Source organism: Ascidia mentula, chromosome 4, assembly GCF_947561715.1.
Source record: "Ascidia mentula chromosome 4, kaAscMent1.1, whole genome shotgun sequence".
NCBI lineage: Eukaryota > Metazoa > Chordata > Ascidiacea > Phlebobranchia > Ascidiidae > Ascidia > Ascidia mentula.
Genome location: NC_138569.1, coordinates 2,440,378 through 2,463,325, shown reverse-complemented (window position 1 = coordinate 2,463,325; position 22,948 = coordinate 2,440,378). Strand labels below are relative to the sequence as shown.

General features: G+C 39.1%; 3 protein-coding genes and 2 non-coding genes across 5 annotated transcripts; 4 read left to right on the top strand and 1 right to left on the bottom strand.

The window, feature by feature from the left end:
- Positions 1–491: 491 nt before the first annotated feature.
- Positions 492–565, top strand: Trnat-ggu (transfer RNA threonine (anticodon GGU)). Its single transcript has one exon. It is a non-coding gene; the product is annotated as a tRNA-Thr (tRNA).
- A 292-nt stretch (positions 566–857) lies between these two features.
- On the top strand, positions 858–931 carry Trnat-ggu (transfer RNA threonine (anticodon GGU)). The gene has a single exon. It is a non-coding gene; the product is annotated as a tRNA-Thr (tRNA).
- A 2,178-nt stretch (positions 932–3,109) lies between these two features.
- Positions 3,110–5,899, bottom strand: LOC145898391 (endonuclease/exonuclease/phosphatase family domain-containing protein 1-like). Its single transcript, XM_082986829.1, has 2 exons — positions 4,709–5,899; positions 3,110–4,589 (listed from the first exon to the last, which is right to left on the bottom strand). The coding sequence occupies exons 1-2, from the start codon at positions 5,852–5,854 to the stop codon at positions 4,077–4,079; spliced, it is 1,659 nt and encodes a 552-aa protein (XP_082842955.1). The 5' UTR covers positions 5,855–5,899; the 3' UTR covers positions 3,110–4,076.
- A 737-nt stretch (positions 5,900–6,636) lies between these two features.
- On the top strand, positions 6,637–8,989 carry LOC145898395 (rho GTPase-activating protein 19-like). Its single transcript, XM_082986834.1, has one exon. The coding sequence runs from the start codon at positions 6,706–6,708 to the stop codon at positions 8,248–8,250; it is 1,545 nt and encodes a 514-aa protein (XP_082842960.1). The 5' UTR covers positions 6,637–6,705; the 3' UTR covers positions 8,251–8,989.
- Positions 8,990–10,118: 1,129 nt separating this feature from the next.
- On the top strand, positions 10,119–22,675 carry LOC145898376 (ATP-binding cassette sub-family C member 10-like). The gene is made up of 23 exons (XM_082986810.1): positions 10,119–11,315; positions 11,374–11,595; positions 11,766–11,891; positions 12,135–12,214; positions 12,581–12,728; positions 13,022–13,193; positions 13,609–13,730; positions 14,278–14,444; positions 14,888–15,071; positions 15,602–15,732; positions 15,872–15,987; positions 16,382–16,573; positions 16,998–17,165; positions 17,579–17,748; positions 17,810–18,025; positions 18,414–18,547; positions 19,289–19,452; positions 19,909–20,051; positions 20,596–20,728; positions 21,105–21,252; positions 21,361–21,619; positions 21,703–21,815; positions 22,109–22,675. Exons 1-23 carry the CDS (start codon positions 10,158–10,160, stop codon positions 22,251–22,253), a joined length of 4,611 nt encoding a protein of 1,536 aa, XP_082842936.1. The 5' UTR covers positions 10,119–10,157; the 3' UTR covers positions 22,254–22,675.
- Positions 22,676–22,948: the final 273 nt, after the last annotated feature.

The following is a 22,948-nucleotide window of genomic DNA, read 5'->3' as shown; positions in this document are numbered from 1 at the left end:
CCCCACTGCGCAGGTCCTTGCTTGGCGATCACAGCTAACGTATCGCGATCATGAGGTTTTCAGGCTTGGCAGCCCAGGCAATGCAGCCCAGCTGGATCAGCCACTTTTTCCTGACAAGTCGGAACAAGATTTGAAAAATCAAGCTCCCGGTGAGGTTTGAACTCACGACCCTGGGCTAACCAGGCCCAACGCTCTACCAACTGAGCTACAGGAGCTCAGTGGTTTCACGGGGTATATTGTGGCCAAGGTACACTGGTGCGCAAGCGCACAACTTGCCAGGCAACCTTCGCGATCGCGATACGTTAGCTGTGATCGCCAAGCAAGGACCTGCGCAGTGGGGCGATCCTGCCTATCATGCCATTGCATGAAATATTACTGCGTCATCTGATACGGTGGTAGAGATCCCCTACGTATATGTGAAGGTTGCCTGGCAAGTTGTGCGCTTGCGCACCAGTGTACCTTGGCCACAATATACCCCGTGAAACCACTGAGCTCCTGTAGCTCAGTTGGTAGAGCGTTGGGCCTGGTTAGCCCAGGGTCGTGAGTTCAAACCTCACCGGGAGCTTGATTTTTCAAATCTTGTTCCGACTTGTCAGGAAAAAGTGGCTGATCCAGCTGGGCTGCATTGCCTGGGCTGCCAAGCCTGAAAACCTCATGATCGCGATACGTTAGCTGTGATCGCCAAGCAAGGACCTGCGCAGTGGGGCGATCCTGCCTGTCATGCCATTGCATGAAATATTACTGCGTCATCTGATACGGTGGTAGAGATCCCCTACGTATATGTGAAGGTTGCCTGGCAAGTTGTGCGCTTGCGCACCAGTGTACCTTGGCCACAATATACCCCGTGAAACCACTGAGCTCCTGTAGCTCAGTTGGTAGAGCGTTGGGCCTGGTTAGCCCAGGGTCGTGAGTTCAAACCTCACCGGGAGCTTGATTTTTCAAATCTTGTTCCGACTTGTCAGGAAAAAGTGGCTGATCCAGCTGGGCTGCATTGCCTGGGCTGCCAAGCCTGAAAACCTCACGATAAAATAGTATTTACTAAATATGTAAACCTGATAACAGTGGTGAATTTCAGCCGATTTCAATCGGTTCGAACGAAACTGTTCTTGGAATTTAACGACCTAAATGAACCGGTTGTTAACAACCCTACGTGCAGGCCTGTTTCACTTAAGAGAACCGGTTGCTGAAATATTTTACAGCAACACGTAATCTTATCTGCTATGGCACGGCAAAGGGTGTATGCGGTACATGCGCTCAGGATTAGACAAAACAACAAAACAAACCCCGGGCAGAATACATTGTATAAACCATGCATGTTACAAGCCCGAGGCTATTGCTCACAGATACTAACGAATATGAGGATTCAAACCTGGCAAAATAGTAATACTTTGTACATAACAACCACCTTCGGGTCACTGGTTATTCTAAAATACTGCAGCTGATGGTATTGACAAAGTGTTGCCTGAAACCTTAATCGTCTTCACATATTCGTGAACCATTTACACAACATTATGACCTCGAAAGTGTTCTAGCATCCTCATGGCAAGTGCGGAGACTCAAGAATTGAGTCATGTTTGTTTTCGGAAACTTATTGACAAGTTGAAAGCAGTTTGTAGTTGATTATTTCCTCAGCGATTAGTGGTAATCAGTGGTTTTTTTCGCGCCCACAGTTGCATTCCTTACATGCAAAACCACTTCATTTCCGACGCTTCTTGAATCGAAACAATAAGTGCGTGACGATGCAAATCAAATGCAACCTTGCCTGTGGGTTTGCGAGCTGTTACTGTTACAAAATTTATATGTAGCCGATACTGTCATACACTTTTACCTCGCCTTTGAAGCATTTCGTGTTAAACATGGCTCGCACTTCTAAGGACATAATACGTCCATACTGGTCTCTTTGCACATCGAAACCAGTGTCGCTGTGGCTCAAAAGTACGCAGAAGCAAACTTTTATGAACTGGCCACGCTAGAGACTGAGAAACAACCAATTTGCGGTAACACATGCACTGCGAGATTTCACAAAATAATTTCTCAAGAGGAGGATCGTTCGGAGGATCCTACAGTTAGTCCATCACAAATGTCACGATAAATAATTTGAAGAACAATGCGACGTCGTTTCAAACTCGTCTAGAATGCAAGTTTGCTGGTTGTGCGCTACATGACTGTGCTGCCGTTATGCCCTGCGGTTAGACAAACAAAAATATTCTGTTGGCTGAATTAAAAATCCAGCTCAATCTGGCAAAAAATAACCTTTTTTTCTATGCATATTCCAATCGAAATTAGCGACGACTCAAATACGTAAACACTCCACCAGCATTGTGACAAAAAAAGATGATTGTGACTTCCTTGCAGGCGCGGAAAACGTTTCAGACAGCGCCTTGTCATTTACTGTTACTGGATGTAGGCTCGGTTTGGCTGTCTTGATGCGGTTTAAAATAAGACTGTTCTACTCGTGCTGGCAGCACTTGCAGAGATATACCACAATTTATACAGCTTCATAGCACCTATTGTACAATCAAATACTTTGCTGTTTTCCTGGTAACTTACACCTGCTCTGCGTAAAACTGCCAAAACCCATAAAAACACGTGACGCCGAAAGGATAGTTACCTTATAGATCAACATTTCAGATTCTATGCTAAAAGAAGAAAACATATACCTATGTGCAACGTCATGGCGTAAAAATCGAACAAATTCAACGCAATGAATTTCCCACCAGAATCACATGCACCTTCTAACCTACTTCGTACGTTATTAATATACGTCACTCCCGCTTCCCATGACTGGCGTAGAATACGCTGACCGCTTACATGGTGGTCGTCCACGCAAAGACGAACAGCGGAAGTGAAGAATGTCGACGCTTTACCAGTTGACAGCGCCTTAACTGATCAGTCACAGGGTATGTTCGGGCAAAAATGATTTCGTTTTTTTGACGTTACATGCCGTGCACACGAAAAGCGGGTGTGGTGTATAGAAATATTAAACACTGGCAGGGTTGAACGTAAAAAAATTGCCAAAGACTCGATACATTTGTAATAGTTAATGGACACAGATGATAGCAGAATCATTTTTCTTTTCAGCCACTGTAAACCCGATAGTTTCATAACAAGAAGCACGAATTTTATTGAATAAATATAACACTTTTAAGGCACAATTGAACAGATACACACAAACAAACTTACAAACAGTATGGGTTTAAAAAACATGCGAAACCTTTCCTTTCACTAGTTTTGTTACTTCAATGTAATGTAAGGTTGGCATTTACAAAAAGTACATTTGAAAAATGCCAGGTAAGGGGATTAACAATTGTGGAATCAACGTACGTGTATTGTGTAAACAATTTGTTGACAGATGGGTAATTTGTGGACAAAAGAAAAGTTAAACACAGATATTTAGCGATTTATCGACAACATGTCTGACAACACAACCAAGGAAGCAAAAGCTGATTAAACACATGCGCTGATATTAGTTAGCAATTAAAAGTTGACAAGTGCTGGCAAAAGCATTTAGTAAATGTTTGAAAACAAAATCAACAGCATGTCACGTTGACAATGACGTTAGTAATGGATACAACAAAAGCAAATCCAACAAAATAAAGGCATTAGTTTTCATTTCAATCATATGTTCCAAAAACTGCTTTATGATTGACATGCCAGAAAATGTACAAAGTCATACTGTTCACTGGTATTTTTGCCTTGTTCAGCAAACACTCTTTATGTTTGATCTAAAGTAAAAACTAACAACACAAAGCATATGAATTTTACTGAAGAGTAAGATGCACAGAAATATGCCTGATGTCATGATATTTACGCAATGTACATATGCTCCTTGAAATTATGTTGTATTGGAGCAAAATGAATATTTGATGCATATCAGTTGCATAATTAAAAACAGGTCAGCACCTATGCTCATATGCTGAAAAATAAATATGAGATTCTGTCAAACAAAACACACAATTTGATATGAATACAGGATTAATTACAAAGTCACACTTAAAACAAAATGAAATTTAGTTGCTGAATTGGGATTCACAGATGATGTATTTGAGGTATGACATGAATATTTGCTCTATTTTTTATCCAATGCTCAAACGTAAACCATTCAGGTCTTTATTGCTGGCTTCCCGATCGACATCAACATCAACAAAAAACTCTGACATCACTGGGCAATGGTCTGACACCACTCCCCCCCACGACCAACCATCTGGTATCCATGGGCTGGTCAAACCATTTCTTATCACTTTCCATTGCTTAGTGTAAGATCTAAAAGCTGATTGGCTGAGCCACATGTTGTCATAGCATCGTGAACCCTGAAGATTTTTGGTGCTAATGTTTGTGGCTGTTGACTCAGGAACAACAGCGGTGAAATTGTTTTCTCGCAGCACCTCAAACTCAGGTTTATCGGGCTCAAGATTAAAATCACCAACAATGATGATATCTTTTTCCTCCGGAATGTGTGATTTCAGTGTCTCAATCAAGATAGGCAAACAGCTTATCTCTGAACCAAGTTTGTTGAGATCTTTTTCTGCATCAGCATAACTGACAGCTTTCAGATGTACACTCACAAGAACCACATCAAATTGATTTATCTGCAAATAAATAAAAAACTTACATACTACAAGTGTTTTGATTGCTGTTAACTTTTCCCCAATTGCACAAATATTTACTATCTACCCGAAACCATAGTTATGATTAATCAAACAATTACCTTAAAATAACCCAAAAATAGTTGCCTTGCAAACTGTTTTTCATTTTTAGATTTGTTTAAGAGTGAACTACTGTAGAGTTCTGTGTTGCTACATTCATTCCACAGGAAACCACTGTACTCCATACCCTGGTACATTTTTCCAGCAGCTGTTTTTAACACCGTGCATTTCCAAACACCAGTCCGCTTGGCTCGCCGAACATTAGGCAGAGTTGGTGTATTGAGTTCATCTACAATTATTGCCAAAGCATCCGGGTGTGCCAATTCCTGTGCTGCCAAAATTTTGATGTCATTTTCTAGTAGCGTCATGCAAATAACTTCACGCACTCCTGGGTTTTGGGCTTTTTCAACAGAAAACTGCTGCAGGTTCCATGTGCCAACTCTTATGACCGGCCGACCATCCTGCAGACTCGGAACACTTTCTACCCACGGCCTTGTGGATGGAATAGACTCCGGCCCATAACCAATAACGTTCACCTGTCTGCCTGAGCAATTACTCACATTGCGTGAGTGGCCTAGTCCATCAATTGACAACACATATTTCAGCTTCAAAAGAGTTGGTGTGTCAATTAACTGCGCTGGGTCCACAAGATCGGTGATATGATGAAACTTTCCATGTTTATCCCGGTATTGAACAATTTGCTTTGCAAGCTCTTCATTTACACCTTCAACGTTACACAGTTGGGCAACAGACGCTTTGTTAATGTTAAGTGGCAGAGAAAAACTGGAGCTGCTTTCACTTCTGGAGTTATTTTTTGATCTTGGTGCTGATACATAAATCTCTTTCCTTATCTTTTGTAGCTTGGCTGCTCCAATTCCACTCACCAAGGCCAGGTCTTCTACTCTCCGGAATCCACCTATCTTTTTACGGTACTCCACTATACTATGGGCAATCACTCTACCCACTTGGGGGAGTGTCATCAGGTCTTCTTCAGTTGCCTGGTTAATATCAAGTAGATTTGATTGTGGTTTTTCCTCAGTTTCGACTCCAGGGAGCATGACATCACGTTCCGTAGCAGGTGACCCGGTGGCGAATGAAAATGCAGCACTGATGCTTGTTTTCCTGCGAAGAAAACTCCCATGGTGCTTGATGCTGGAGTTTTTGTCTTTGGGCACCTGCGGCCTGCATTTTGTGCACAGCCCACCCATTCTTGCACAGTACAAGATTTAAACAAACAACATAGTGGTCACTAGCACCCTAAAGCAGTTGAGAATTTGCATTAAAAACCAAATATAGCAACAATCCAACAATATTAGGACATAAAAATTACAACAAATAAAAAAGTATGAGCTGCCCAGAACTTAAGGAACGTTATTTATATACTGTATGCCAAAAATACCAAAATAACTGAGGAATATCATATTGACAACCTTGATCTTCAAACTGATTGTTCTCGTCCTTTGTTAATTCCTTGTCAAGTTTCAATTCACCACTTCTGTCGCCATAACATTCTAAGTACGTCGCATTTACTTAGTTTTGGGTACAAAATTCAAAACAGAATGTTATTTAACAAATAAAAATCCGGTAAATAATTTTCCTCGTGTTTTAAACTTTGAATTTGCAAAAAAGGAAAATGCTTTCCCCCTCAGTTAAAATAAATTTATTTACACCACCAAGTGTAAAAAATGCAGCGCCAAAGAAAAAGATTTTGAAAGTTGATTCAATTCGATAAAAATTGGTTTCACTTCAATTGTGTCTTTTATAATGAGTTTACTGCCACGAATTCAAATGTTGTTATAATTTCGCGCGTTAGTTGACATAGCGATTATCAATTGTCTCAAAATTGTTATATAGTTTTGCAGAGTAAGTCAGATTGTCGGTTTGCCGATAAAATTTGTCAACGTTTTTTCAACCAGTCCTTTCAGATCAGCAGTATGAGTATGACGTTGTTATTGAATCTTCTTTTTTGTCTGAAAGCTTCTATAGCACAATAGGCTGGACCTTTGCCATTTTAAGCATGATTTAACTTACATACGGTATACAAGAGATTGTGTTGAAAATGGAACTAATAGAAAAAACACCAGTAAAGCAAAAAGAATTTTACAATCCTGATCATTTTGTGATCAAACTGAAATTTGAAAAATGGGAGGAGTTTAATGAGCTGATTGTAAGTCACCTGACCAGAATGCTTGATCTCCCTGGAGCTGAACTGGATTTAATTCGTGCAAAATATGATGGGACCTTAAAGGATGCAAGCAGCAAACTCAATTTGAAACCTTGGTCGTTGATGAAAAAGAAAGATGTGAAAACTAATGGATTTGGGTCAGTTCTAACTGATGAGTCAATGGCACAAGTGCAACAGCTCACAGATTTCCTCGGGGAAAACCTTCAGGTGGAAGGTCTGTTTCGCAAACCTGGTAATTCAGTTCGACAGAGTCAGCTTGTTACAGCCCTCAGCACAGGTGTGTGCATCGACTTTACAAAAAGCAAATTTCATGCCCATGATGTTGCCAGCGTTTTAAAAACATTTCTTGGCCAACTATCTGAACCACTGCTCCTTCCTTCCAAACACTTCAATGCTCATATTCAGATTGCAAATATGATGACACAAGACCCTTCAACTAAAGCTTTTACTGTCAATAAAGGAAAGCGAATTGAAACTCTTCAGCTTCTCCTCCTTCTGTTGCCAACAAATTACCGCAATGTTTTGCGTGCCATCATGAATTTGCTTTATCACACTGCCAAAAAACAATCTTTCAACAAAATGAATGCTGCCAATCTGTCTGCAATGTTTGCACCACATTTGATATGGCCACGAAACGTCAAGGCCTCCGACATCCATGACAGAGTAGGAAAACTTAATGAACATGTTGCTTTTATGATTCGACACTCACAAAAAATCTTCACTGCCCCACTGTACATTAGAGAAGCTGCAAAGGTATTTTATCCAGACAAAATTGCCCAATGTTTGTCTCCTCAAGTCAGTTCCACATTACTTGTGGCACCATCTAGTGCTGTAAAAAGAACAGCTAGCGCACGATTGCAATACAGTGACAGGACCAAAGAACAGACTGAAAATGCCATTAGCGATCTGTACAACAAGGTTACCAGCATGCCAAACTCTGCCAAAAAGAAAAAGATCGTTAAAAACTTTGACAAGCATCGCGAGGTGATCCAGTACAAGTCAAGAACAAGAAAAAGAAACCGTACCTTCAGTGGAATATTAAGGAAGAAAAACCATGCAAACACTCCGGCAAAGACCAAGGACAAGGATTCCTACAAGCATTTTCCCCAGCCAGGAGATGATGAGTTGACATCACCGCTTCCAAAGCCTGATTTGCTCAGTCACTGCAATGAAGACTCAGTTTCACTAAACTTGGATATGAAGACAAAGAACTCAAAGGCCGTTAGTCACGTGAGTCTGCCAGAGAATGTTCTGAGAGGAAGCAAATCAACTGTCAATTCACCGCGACTTGCAGTTTTGTCGAAACAAATACGGATGCTGCAGCAGAGGAGGTCGGCATCACCCATGACCAGGTCGCAAGTAAAAAAGGAGGACGTCTCACAGTCATCAGTCAAGCAAATAAAAGTTTCTACTGTGTGAATTCATTTTTGAGCATGTCTGTCAGCATTGTGCTTTGATAATATTGAACATAAACTCTAATGTTTTGTTTTCTTGTCTACCTTTTGTGTACTTTTTACATTGGTACCCACTTGGATGTCAGCTTAATGGACTGTGACAGTTATTTTCAACGTACTGCATGATGAAGCTGTATCTAACCACTACAAAAATTTGCCTTGCAATTTAAAATGGGGCAAACTAATTGGGTTCAACCCTAATTGTTGGTGGCATATTTATGTCAAAATTGTCGATTTGTGCCTTAAATACTTCATGACTTGTTGTGTGTTGTCATTCCCTGCAAACAATCATTCCAATATTTTAAGCACAATCTACCCCGACCACACTCTTAAACCATTGTAATTTTGCGAAACCTTGTACATGAATTAGTTGTAGGGCATATTACCAGTAGCTAGTAGGTCAGATACACATGAGTTCTTTACTATGCATTTGAATAGTATTATTCACAATGTAGTTGACATAGTCTAACAAGATATTGGAAAGACAGTTCCACTATGTATAATTTCAAGCATAAACCTTTTGCTGTTTCACCATGCGAGTTTTAACTGATTTTATATTCGTTTTTTTGCAATGGTTTGTGTGTGGACTTTGGTTTGTGCGCAATGGTTCGTGTGAATTACTTGAAGCTCGTGTGATATAGTGCGTATAGTGGTTGTTGCTCGTTACACAGCTTTTTAGCCGATTTTTGTTCAATTTCCGTTCGGTTTTGTACATACATTTGATTATAACGGAATAGTCTTTGATCATGAAATTCCTTGGAAAGCTGTTTAAAATTCTTTTTCTCGTAACAAAATTTCCCACGCTTGTATGACCTGACCCGAAATTCAATTAGTTCGATGAGATTACGTCCGATTTCGGATCAGGCAGCATTCGATGGATTAGTGACGAGCGTCGCACAGTGTCGCGGATTTTAAACTAATTTGACGCATTCTCCATTTCTTATTCGGATCTGGAGTCATTAACACGTTGCTTTAGGCACACTACTTGTTATCACTTTCGTATGTTGAAATGACTTGCAGAAAAAGTAAAAAAACACGAAAACACATTATACTTCAACGACGCGTTTAGTTTGCTTTAAATAATATTTTTGTTCTGATGGCATGGAAAAAGGATAACATTTAAAAATGGCCGTTACAAACTTCATGAAATTAAATCAAGTCGTTAAATTTGCTTCAATTTTAGTCGAACATTTCGCCAATGTAATAAAATGCAAGCACACGTCTTGCGGTTGCTGGTGTTCTAATAGGAAATTCCAATAAATTAATGGTAATGTGTACACACACATGACTGTTGGTGGATATTCTGCAGCGTAAACTAAGAAAACATTCTCGCATCCGAAAAATAAAAATGTTATGACAAAAATTACAGTTTTGCAAGTATTGATGACGAAACGGTTAACTGAAGGGAATTTCCCGTAGATTGTGACATGTCATCTGACTGACCATGAAAGAAGTCCCGTGCTTTTGTTGTTGGGTGTATTGCTTGCAAGCAATTGGTATAAATGCAGTATTTTGTTTAAAACTCCTTCATGTTTGGTAATGCAACCATAATAGATATGGGTAGATATGATGTTAGCTGTTATGCACAAGTTTTGTATACAAACAGGTTAAGGTAAAAACCAATCACACACAATTTTAAACCTGACCTTCTATTTGAATAAGCGATACCGATGATAACTGTAAACGCAGGCGAAATATATAACTACGTAAAACAAAACGACCTGTAGGATTTCTTGCAGGAATTGTTAACTCAACCTTCCAATTTTAAACTTTTTTAGCCTTCATTCAATTTAAAAAAATGAGCTTTCAGGAAGTTATGTATTTTCCAGGACAGAAAATGTAAGCACTAGAACAATTAATTTGGTTTGTAAAATGGATGACAGCCTGGCTCAGTTTTGTGGAAAAGAATTTTCAATATGGAACAACAATGGTCCAACATTTTCTCTGTGCTTTGAAACATTTGCCTTTGTTCTTGCCCCCTTCACACTTCTTGCATTGACAAGTGCATTTTATATTGGAAAACTTCGGCCTCCCGATGTTAATTTACGCGTTCCAAGTCCATTCCACATCCGAAGGGTTTGCACAGCAATTACACTGGTCATAACTCTTGGTGTTTTTATCAAAGACGCTGTATTGATCAAAACCAACATTCCAGCAGTGCTTTTTGTATCATATGGTACTCGACTTCTCTCCTTGAGTGTGCACTTAATATTTCTATGGCGAATTGGTTTGATTCATTTTGATTACAAGCGTTCACCCACTGCAGTCGTCCTTTCGTGGCTGCTGACATTTGGATACTATGCTGTGCAAGTTGAGCGCATGGTGGTTATATTACTACACACAGTGTCTGGCAAAGAAACACTTAATGACATCAACACTATTGTTGATTTGTTTTGTGTGGCCTGCATGGCGGCATGTCAAGTTACCTATCTTACTACATTTTTACGTCCGAACCCAAAGTTTCGTACTGTCTCTATTATATCACCCACCGAGGACTTGGACAACTTGATAGCCGCTGACTTCTTGGGAAGTGATCGTTATTCAGAAATTGCATCCTCCGATGTTCCGTCAGTGCCAGAGAGCTGTCCGTCGGACTCTGCCTCATGCTTGTCTTCTCTGTTCTTTCATTGGGTGCAGCCGCTAATGCGTAAAGGTTCCAAAAGGCAGTTGAACAGAGAAGATGCTGTGTACAGCTTGCCATCTGACTTGAACACACAAAATATCTGTGGCAGCTATGCCTCCAAGGTTGAGGAACTTACCAGCAAACACTTTATGGAACATGCTACTCCACCAACCGCTGCAAAAATCTTGCTGAAGTCACTTAGTGCAAAGTTTGGGAGGTGGTACTACTCACTTGGAATTCTGAAATTTTTGTCAGACTCACTGGCATTTGCTGGACCCCTGCTTCTGAATAGATTGGTTAACTTTGTTGATTCGAATGAGCCTCTTGCTTATGGCTGTTACTATGCCTCTGGCTTGTTCCTATCCACCCTACTTGGTTCAATGCTATCGACTCACTTTGATTTTCAAGTAAGTTAATTTATGCTATTATTTCTATGGTTGTAATAAAACAAATTTACACCCACAGGTAAATAAGGTGGCCACAGCATTCAAATCCTGTCTGATATCCAGCATTTATAACAAAACTGTGCTTGCAAAACCACCAGCTATGTCAAATTACACAACAGGAGAAGTCACAAACTTTATGAGCACCGATGTTAATCGTGTTGTTAACTTCTGTGTTAGTTTTCATCAGTTTTGGAGTCTTCCATTCCAAGTTATTGTTACTCTGGTACTTCTTTACTTCCAGGTGGGTGCAAGCAACAATTTCAAGTAAAATCTATCATTGCCTAATTTAACATTTCTGTACTTAAAATGTTTTGGCGTTAAGAAATTGTCCTAGTTTCTGAATTATTCTCAATGTGTCCTTAAATATTTCCCAGGTTTCTGTCGTATTAACCAAAATTGTGTTCTTGGTAGGTTGGAGTGGTTTTTCTGACTGGACTTGGCTTTGCACTGTTGATGATTTTATTCAATCGCTATCTGGCTAAAAAGATTGGTGAATACAATGTTGACATGATGAAACACAAGGATGAACGAGTGAAGGTGAGCATTATGTCTGTTCAACAATTTCTGTTTATATGTTACCAGTTGTACTTTGTGGTTTGTAATAATGCTTTGGGTGTTTGTAATATTTTATTGGTTAAATGTTGGTGTCATTTAGGAAGTGGTTTTTAAAATTAGCTAAATCCGTTATAAATGATAGGCAGGAAACTTGTTTTTTTTCTGTAAGTTTTCAAGCTATTGTTTTATGTTTCTTTTATTAAATTGTTGTCGTTGTGTTTTCAGTTGATAACAGAAATATTGTTGGGAATACGAGTTGTGAAGTTCAACGTATGGGAAGGATTTCTTACTGAAAAAGTTAACAGGTAAAGTTTCATGTACAGTACATATGTCGTGTATAACTTAAGTAACAAACCTTGAACTCACACATATTGTCCTCATTGCATTTCTGTCATGGCGATTTTGTATCATATTTTTAAAGATGCAGAATATATTTATCTTTTCAAACGTTTGCCAATATTGACTATGGAAATTTTTCTTTTCATAAATGTGTGTTTATTTGTAACTAATATTTCTCTTATGTGGTGAATTGACTGTCAGTTTTAATGGAATATTGCTGAAGGCATATGCAAGTATTTTTGTGGTATATATATATTTTTTTTTCTCTATTTAGTATCAACGGCAACAGATTTCAAGAGTTGCAAATTTACAACATAGACTTTTTGTTTCAGTATTCGTTCTGATGAACTGAAAAGCTTGAAAGGAATCAAATATTTTGATGCAGGATGTGTTTATTTGTGGGCAACCACCCCAGTCATTATTTCACTTCTCATTTTCTCTGTTTACTCTGTTACTGGACACGACCTTACAGCAGCAAAGGTGTGGACCTGATTAAATTGTAATATTGTCCTGTTTGTCAACTGTTTTGCTGTGATTTTTCTTGTGTTTAAACACATACACAATTAGCCTGCAAGGTGTGTACAAAGCATCAGTTTCTTTTCACAAAAAACTCAAGTATTTGCTTAACTAAAGTACTGATTGCATGCCTTAGCCGTAAAGCAAGGTTTTCAGGCAGGTTTTGCCTACAATAAGCTGTAGAATATTACAATTCCCTTACTGATATTTTGTTGTCGCTCAAAAAAACTTGTATGATTAAATGTTATATGTTGCAGGTGTTTACAGTGGTGGCGTTGATAAACATGCTCATATCCCCATTGAATGCCTTTCCATGGGTTATTAACGGTTTGATGGAAGCTTGGATTTCAATTAACAGACTTGAAACGTTCAACTTAATCCCAAACTTTGATTCTCATCAATATTACGACGATTTGCCAGCAACAAATGGTAAATAATACTTTGTTGTAATGATAAAACATTTTGTAAATACTCTTATAGAACACTTGAATAAAAACTTGATCTTCCATTTCTAATTTAAATTGAGTCTGAATTGTATGTATGCTGTACATACAGGGTATATATAAAATTAGCATAAAAATAATAAAATGTCTCCCCGGTCATTGACTTGGAAGTTGGCATGGTTGTTCATAAAACCACAAACCAATTTGTTGTACTTTGCATGAACTGAAAGTTAACTCCTTACAATTTTTGAGACTCAAAAATCGTTTTGCCTGTCAATGGCATGTATTCAAAAAAGCCAAACATTAGTTGAAACTTTTCAGTCACCATATTGCGTGTTTCACATTTAATACCAACTTGTCGTGCGGCTTGTTGATTCTCTTCTTACTTTTCCATGTTGTAGATGATATCGTCACAATGAAGGGAGCCAGTTTTTCATGGAGCTTGCCTGTCGATGACGATCATGAGGCAACTTCAACTCAGCAGGATCAGCTATTGGCTGATATAACTTTGAAAATAGAAAAGGTCAGTGGACAATAGTTTGGTTTATCAGTTCATTTTCAATTGAAAGAAAGAGTTTTGATAAATGTGTTTTGAGTTGCTTTCAACTTTCGTAATTGCCAAATGATGAAGTTCGTTTAACCTTCGCTGGAAAACCAGTGAACTGCCTAAAATAGTTCGGTGTGAAAAGCTTGAATGTTAAAAGTGGGAATAGAAATGCCAGAGCTAATATGCTAATCCTGCTAAAGCAGACGTTTTAAACACTATACTGTGTCCATCATTAGTGCACAGAGGAGACTTAGTTGCTGCCAGGCCTAAAACTCAATAGAATGAGTTTGAATGAGCAACTGCCTCCACCAGCATTGTATAATATTTAATGCCTCTATATTGGTATTGTCTCGTATTGTTTTTACGGAAGCCCAGAAAGGAAACCATATTTGAAACAATATCGTTTCGCTCCTGCCTTGCATTACAATTGATTTAATTGTTTTTGGATATTATAATTCGCCTCAGTTGCGAATTAAAATTTTTGTAATAATCCTATATTTGAAACGGTTGTTTGTGTTTTAAGGGGCAATTTATCGGCGTAATCGGACCAGTTGGATCAGGAAAAACCACTATGTTGGCTGCACTTTCTGGCGAACTGGAGAAAATTTGTGGAAAGTTGGTGGTTCGAGGTCACGAGGATGGGATTGCTTACGTCACGCAAGAACCTTGGATACAACACGCGACAGTCAAGTGGGTTCGGGGCACTGTTTATTGCTGGCACTATTACGTTGACTTATAACTTACCAAGAAATATGTCAACCGTGAAGTCGCGATTATCTGAAGTTGTGATTTCGTAGTTAAAGGTAACTGCGCGCGATGTTTGAAAAACATATTTTCAAAGGTGATTTTCTTGCCATTGTTCCTTTAAAATAGTTGTTTTTGTTCATTTATAGTTTCATTTTTTTGTCAATAACGTGTTTATTAATAACTTCATGGCAGGAACAGAATTGGATTCATATCCTTGCCAACCTGTCTTTAATTGACCGAATCGTTAATTAAAAAAATACATTAACACTTGTCAAAAAGATTTAATAACCGTAGGCATCCTGCTACTGTTACTGCAACATTTCAATTGCTCTTTCGTGCTATATTCTCCTCGCAAAAGCATATGAAAAGTATAAACAAACTCTCAGGTACAACATAGCTTGGGGTGAGACGGTGGACAAGGAATTGTACGATGCAGTGGTCGAGTGTTGCGCGTTAAAAGATGATTTCAAAACTTTGCCAAACGGCGACTTGACGGAAGTTGGAGAGAACGGGGTTACGTTGAGCGGTGGACAGAAAGCGAGGGTGGCTCTTGCAAGGGCAGTGTATCAGGTACATCTTGAATGGTTGCCATGTAGAGAGAATGTAGCAGTGTTTCCGCGTTCTAAATTTAACCAATCTTCAATCGGGGTTGCTGTCACGCAAAAGGGAAAACGCTTTTCCTAATTGCTGTTTTGCGTGAAAATCCAATCTAGTTGTGTTTATGCCTTTTCTGGTGAAAGACATACTGGATATTTTTCACGAATATAGCAGAATGTAATTCTTTTACGGCAAAATATTGGAAAACTTTACCCCCAAAAGCATCACAACCTTTTTCGGGAGTAAAACTTCAACCTAAACGAAGCACGCTAAGTTTATGCCGTTAAGACCGTCTTTAAATTTTTGTCTTGGAACTCAACATACCCCTGTCAATCAAAAGTTCAATGTGTCGTTACGACTGTCTCCCATTGTTTAACTTCAATCTGTGGTTTTACACAATCTGTTGTTCTACACAATATGTGGTTCTACACATTATGTGGTTTTACACACTATGCATCGTCTGCTGTCAATGAAAAACCTTCCATATTTTTTCTTCTGATTAGAACAAATCCCTCTACTTACTGGATGATCCGTTATCTGCTGTGGATCAACACGTTGCCTCCCATCTCTACCATCAGTGTATAACCGGAATTCTCCGAGACAGAACCAGGATTTTATGTACCCACCACGTCAGGTATGTGAAGGAAATTAAAGAATTTTTTTATTATTATTTTTTTTTTACGTTTTATGTTATATCAGATAACGTTATAGTCTTATGACCATTTATAATATTTGTGATTTGATTTTTTAACTACCGTTGTTTTTTGCACAAGATACTTGCGTAACGCTGATTGGATAATTGTGATGGATGAAGGTGGGATTAAGGAGGTTGGAACGCCATCCCAAGTTTTGGATCAAAACCTGCTGGAAAACTTTGAAGGATTGCAAGGTATTACTGAAGTATTTGGAGTTGGAAAAACCCTTTCCCCAAAACACAACCAAGTCTGTTAACCATGGACGCCAGCACGCTTTTGGCTTTGGTTTATGTTTACACTTTTTGCAAATTTTCGACATGCAGCAACCACATATTCATGGGGCAATTATGACATCTTGTCTGGTTTGTGCGCTTTGATAGGTTTTCGTAATGTAAAAGTTGTATTTAGTTTAGTAGAACTAGTTGAGAAAAGCACCCAAGTCATTTGTCATTATGATCAAAACTTTTTCTGATATATTTCTCTTATTTTGAGGCATCGTCCGTATCCTTGTTTTTTATAGACTTGTTTTTTTTTCCTAAGTCAGATTAGTGCGTTTAAAAAGATTTGAATTTAAAGCTTGAATTACAGACAAAGAAAACACAAACGTTGAAGAGACAACGGAAACGGACGCTGGCGATAAACCTGTCACTGCGTCCACCCTCATACAAGCTGAGGAGAAAGCTATAGGCAGCGTTGCACTGAGCGTGTACAAAGCTTATTGGTTGGCTGTGGGAAGTTGTCTGGCCTTCACTGTTCTTCTGTTTGTTGTTCTCATGCAAGGTAACGCGTTCCTATGCCCTTTTTTGGTCTTGGTTATTGCTAATTAACGTATTGTGTTGTGTTACATTAAAAAGTAGTTTTTTTTGCTGAACAGGGCAGTAAAAGTTGTTGCAAGACTCGTCGTTTTTGTAGTTGAATAGCGGGCAGAGAAAAACGTTTTGTTAGCATTCAAAATAAAAGTTAGCAAAATCAGAAAACGACATATCAAGATGTTAATCTTGTCCATATGTAGTTAAAAGTGTGGCCACAACCTTTTAAACTTGTGTCAAACATAGTATTGAGATTTTTGAAGTAGCCGCACAAAATACGAAACTTGTTCATTGCTTTAAGAAACAGTTTGAGGTTTACACCTCATGGTGATTCAACACTGGACGGACCCGATTTTTTTGCAAAAATAAAACAAGATTTCTTTTTCGTGCTTTAGGTTCAAAAGTGGTGTCTGATTGGTGGCTTTCGCAGTGGGTGAGTGAGAATATGACCCAACATTTAAGCACTTTTACATCCACAAGAGAATCCAACTTGACCCAATCCTGCCAAGTATTTGAACAACCTCTCATACTTACCGACACTTCATACACTGTTCTGCTCACAAGTAAGCACCGTTACTTGTTTTATAGCAAATAATAAAAAAACACAATGTTTGTTGTAGGCACAAAAGAGCCATAATAATCAATGAGAGCTGGAGACAGGTGTGCACACTGTTTTTACCTGTAAGGTCTCATCAGTGCAACTGGTGACTGTACCACAGAGTGAAAATGTGTGTGTGTGCTGGTCTATCAGCTATAGTCTGTGCTACGGTTAAATGTTTACACAAAACTTTTTATATACTTTTCATGAAAACTGCTTTAATTTTCCAAGACAATTTCAAGATAATATGCTGATAGACTAGTAGACAGTGTGTACACACCTGTCTCCAGCATAATTATTAACAAACAAAAAACGTGTTTAAATCTTGATGGAACTTAAACGTGCAGTTTGAAATAGCTCTCAACGTCATATCAACAGAAATGTCCGGTTTTCCCGAGAAACACAGCGCCATGTGGTATCTGATGATATACGGAATAATAGCGGCCGCCAACAGCGTCTTTACCTTTGTTCGATCGTTCGGTTTCGCGTACGGCGGAATCTGCGCCACCCGGCACCTCCACGACAAACTGCTCAAATCGATTCTTCAGGTAATACCGGTTACGTCACCACCATATCGTACGTCATCCATGACGTCATTTCTGTGATCAGGCGCCGGTGTCCTTCTTTGACGTCACGCCGATAGGACGCGTGGTGAACAGGTTTTCGAGTGACGTCTACACAGTGGATGATTCACTCCCCTTTATGCTCAACATCTTCCTCGCGCAGCTTGCTGGTCTCCTAGCAACCATCGCGATCACGTGCTACGGCCTACCTTGGTTCACCGTCGTGCTTCTCCCACTGTCAGTATTTTACTACTACACTCAGGTATGTATGTGGTACGAGGTGAACCGTTGTATGGAGTGAATACTTTTGCTTGTGACCAGAACACGTCACAGGTTTTTCGCCGCATTAATTTTGCCGAACCCTGATGTCATTTTAAATATTTTACATGGAAACAGATACCTTCCATAAATAAGCATGAAGCTAATAATATGAAGTTTGTGAACTGCATACAGATGCCCACTGTTTCAACCTATAAAGTCTCATCAGTGCAGCTTTGTGTGATAGTAGACGATCCGGGCAGCCAACTGTTGTCTCATGTTTGCATTGATTTTTTCTGCAAAGGGCTGATTTGGGTCACGTGGGTGCTTCCATAGATAAAAATCATCCTTTATACACTTGCTTTTGTGTAACGTATGGATGTGTGTTTCAGCATTATTATCGACTGACGTCACGCGAATTGAAGAGACTCAGTAGTATCAGTTTGTCGCCAATCTATGCCCACTTCACCGAAACACTGATGGGTCTCACCACTATCAGGGCGTTCAGGAAGGACCAAATGTTTAAGTGAGTTTCCACTTTTTGTACATATTACATTGTTGTTGAATTACGGGACAGAAATTTCTGCTTAAAAGATGATGAACTTATCAACCACCCCAGTAACGGTGGGGTCTGAGAACACAGAAAATATAGTTTGTCTCTGTTGTTGCCATCAGGCATATTGTATTACATATAATTTGTACTTCTCACACAATTAAATTGTACATGTATCAACTGATGCTTTGCCAGCATGAAGCGTGTATAGTTGAATAACAGGCAAAACGTCGGTAAATAAAAGTATACGTTTATTTGTACCAGAAAAACAGATTACTTGAAATAGAATATATCGTCTGTATTCTTGTCGACCTAAAACCAAGGTGTAACATGTGTGACTGTTATAACTCGACCATATTTACCCCATATATCGTGAAGAAACTGAATCGTGTTATGTTGTCCAGAATTTCCAGTCTCGATGGTGGTTGAGTTTCTACCGATAAATGTATTTCGCATTACCTAAAAGTTGAAATCAGTTTGGAACTATAAGAAAATTGTCGTTATGATTGTCTTTTTATCGGATATATGTTTCGCCCATATTTGGGCATCGTCATTATTACTCATTCAAATAGACTGAAGGTTTTTTCCTCATTTTAACTTTTCAAAAAAATAGCAAACCAAGTTTTCGTTGCGCATAAAACTGATGATTTTTTTTGTTATTTTATCAAATTCTCTTTGTTTGGAATAAAATCGATCGTTGTGAATTTAACTCAGGGAACAGAACTTGGCGCTGATCGACGCCAACCAACGCTGCAATTTCTCGACACTAGCGGCGCAAGAGTGGCTTGCTATCCGACTGCAGATGATGGGGGTCGTCATGGTAACGGGCGTTGCCTTCACCGCCGTCATCGAGCACGAACTCAGTTCCTCCAGTGCCGGTATGTTGAATCTCTGACGAGTGTTGGTGCTCGATTTCAATTGGTTTTATTTCATCTCCCATAAGTAACCGTTTTCCCCATGTTTTTTTCTGCTGCCACTTCTAAAAGGTTTTTATCCCACTTAGTTTAATCTGCTCCTGCAGCGGTTGGATCCGGATTTTTTTCTGGTTCTGGTTTTAAAAAAATGTGTTTCATGTTACATGCTACACCGTTCTTCCCTTGTTTTTCTGGGACCACTTTTATAGAGTGTATGTTGAAGCAAAAAATGTGTTTCATGTTATTGCAAAACAAACCCAACCGCGCAAGTCCTTACCTGGCGATCACAGGGGACAAAATATCTGTTCTTTTTATGTTTTTTTGACTCAACTAGAGTTTCAGTGGTTCCTTTTCCTGGCCTCATATTTTTTTAAATATTGTCATACGTTGATTTTTGACTCAAAATTGATTGTTTTTCAGCTGCAGGTTTAGTCGGTCTTGCGTTATCTTACGCCCTCTCAGTAACCAGCCGTCTATCCGGGGTGATTACGTCATTTACTGAAACCGAGAAACAAATGGTGGCGGTAGAGAGGCAGTCCTTTTACATTCACAACGTTCCACACGTAAGGACCTTATATGGACATGTAATGAGCACATTAACATCACCCATACTTTACCTGTCTCCTGTGACCTTTGCGGTAAAATATAAAATCATTTTATGTTTTAAATGGACAAAAACATTAATTTTATTGATGTTTTTTTTTTGACACTCTTATTGAAAAAAGAACGATAAACGGCAAATTGAGAAGAGTAAAGGAAAAACAATAATTTTTACTGGCCAGAAATTGGCATCGAACCAAAATTAATTTGGTAGAAGCCATGCGGCGTACGATCATTTCCTTTCATACACATTTAGTTGTTTTTTCCGATCGATATTTAATTCAATTGTTCTTGTCGACTGTACATTTTATTAAAAGTCATTTATGGTCGGATGTCTATTTGCATATTTACATTGGTATATGGAATTTTATTGAATTTTTTTGACCACACCCTGGGGTTTGAACCCAGGATGTCCTGGGCACGAATCCCGATCAGGTTTTCATCTTGGTATGTGGGTCGGGCGCTTGACCAATTTTATTAAAGTTTCCAATTCAACTTTGATCGTAGGAGAGAGCGACATCTGGCGAATCGCAGATTCGTCGTGGCTGGCCATCAGGCGGCGCTATTGAATTTCGTCACGTAGGTCTGCAGTACCGACCCAACCTTCCTTTGGCGTTGGATGACGTCAGTTTTCGCATACGTAAGTAATGTTATTTTGTTTTATCGCGTCTTCCGATATTGTTCACTGTGGACAGGAATGTCGATATGCGCTCAAGCGTAGAATCAGAATCAGCCATGACTTTGGAACACATTTAAAAATGACTGATATCGTCAATTTTCTTGCACTCTTGAATTAAAGCCGCTGATGACTCGCAAGATGGACTTTATGTTGTTACCCTTCATTATGAAACATTCTTTTCGTTGGATAGTGTCCTAATAAGCTGGTTTAGTGAACAAACTTAATTGATTTATTGTACTGTCCAGATTATAAAACTATGTGTGATAATTGAATACGGTAATGACTTTTCCCATATTAAACTTCTTCCTTATTGTGTGTATGACGTCATATGTTGCAGGGTCCGGTGAAAAAGTTGGTATCGTGGGTCGAACCGGCAGCGGGAAGTCATCACTTTTCTCTTGTTTGTTCGGTATCACACCGCTCACTAGAGGCGCCATATTCATCGACGAGGTGAACACCAACCGCGTTCCGCTTCATCTGCTCAGGTCGGTTGCTTGGCAACGCAAACAAAGGAAGCACGTTTAAAACTAATCGTTATTCCAAATCTGAAAAAACGACACAATTCTTTTGTTTCCGAACTGATTTGTTTTCAGATCAAAAATGGCGGTGATTCCCCAAGATCCGTTTCTCTTTAGCGGCCCCTTGCGACAAAACTTAGACCCAACAGGCAACCACTTGCCCGGCCCAGACACTGACGCCAAGCTTTGGGCAGCGTTGGATAGTTGCGGCCTCCGGAGGGCAGTAGAAGGCATGGGAGGTCTCGATTGTGACGTAGGAGAACGCGGAAGACGTCTGTCGACGGGACAGCGCCAGCTAGTGTGTCTATCAAGAGCTTTGCTGAAGGATGTACAGGTTGTTGTTGCAACAAAAATACTGAAATGTTAAAAGCAGTCAGTTGTTACGATAGAGACTTGAATAACATAACCGCTTTATAGGTTGTATGTCTGGATGAAGCAACAGCCAATGTTGATCGCCAGTCTGACACTTTGATACAAGAAACTGTACGACGATGTTTTGGGGATTGTACTGTGTTAACCATCGCTCACAGGTAACTATCGGGCGTGGTGTTTGCAAATGCATCGCGATATCGTTTTCACATGTTTGGAAAATATTGTACAAGATTTTTGACTTGTTAGAATAACTGGTTTGGTCTCTTGTTTTTAACTTTATTTTCCGAACATGTCGAAGAATGAACTGTGCAAATACACTAATATTGACACAATCATTAGTTTTTGAGAGTGAGCCACTATATATCTTAAATGATGAATTGTTGCGAATGTTTTCGGGCAATTTTTAAGTAAAAAAAAACACGAAATGATAAACACCACCTTCTTGAAACAGAGTGGAGACTATTTTGGACAGTGAGCGCGTAATCGTGATGGAAAACGGCAAAATAGTTGAATTTGACGAACCGAAGCAACTTCTCACTAATTCTGCGTCACTTTTTACTCAACTTGTTGCCAAAGCTGGTCTTGTTGTCAACTGATGACGTGATTATGCTAAGTTTGTTTTATTTAAACAAGTATTATTCTTCATGTCACAATAGGCAAAGAGAGGCGCTATTTTGGATTTCATAGTGCCTGTGTTGGTCTCTTTGATTTGATTCGTCGACCTTTGGTACTTTCCCAGCGTGGCCTCTGTTGTATGAATGTGCCATGAAGTCTGTCACCAAGTTTTAAAAATTTAAAGTTGTGGTTTGGCGTTAAGAGCAGCAAGTTAATGCGTTTGATTCGCTCATATTTAGACACACCACCATTAATATTTCATATTAATGTAGCAACTTTTCATAATCTGCACAGAAAGCAGAATGAAAAAAAAAATGTTTGCTACGTTGTAAGCAAAAATGCTTTGATTGCTACGTATGTTTCGTTTATTGCTTTTCAGATATGTGTGCAATACATGATAACATTTCTTGAATAACATTTTTTCATGTTTTTGGACAGATTTGTTAAATGCAGAAAGTTGGTTAGGAACGTTTCTTGTCATACGAATTCAAATTGACTGCACCAAGTAATCGTTAGTTCAAACTGCAGGCTTGTCCGTATGATGAATGCTGAGACAAAATTGATTAAATGCTTAAGAACTGTGTCTGTTTAAATAAGATTATTCGCCTTACGCATATTTGTAAAAATTTAAAGTTTCTATGGTCAAAGCACAAAACAAGTCATGCGTATAATTTCA

Coding starts and splice junctions, on each gene's coding strand:
- LOC145898391 (XM_082986829.1), bottom strand. CDS start 5,854: ATGGGTGGGCTGTGCACAAAATGCAGGCCGCAGGTGCCCAAAGACAAA. Junction 4,590..4,708: donor TATTTTTGGGTTATTTTAAG/GTAATTGTTTGA, acceptor ATTTATTTGCAG/ATAAATCAATTTGATGTGGT.
- LOC145898395 (XM_082986834.1), top strand. CDS start 6,706: ATGGAACTAATAGAAAAAACACCAGTAAAGCAAAAAGAATTTTACAAT.
- LOC145898376 (XM_082986810.1), top strand. CDS start 10,158: ATGGATGACAGCCTGGCTCAGTTTTGTGGAAAAGAATTTTCAATATGG. Junction 14,445..14,887: donor ATACAACACGCGACAGTCAA/GTGGGTTCGGGG, acceptor ACAAACTCTCAG/GTACAACATAGCTTGGGGTG. Junction 21,253..21,360: donor GTTCCGCTTCATCTGCTCAG/GTCGGTTGCTTG, acceptor ATTTGTTTTCAG/ATCAAAAATGGCGGTGATTC.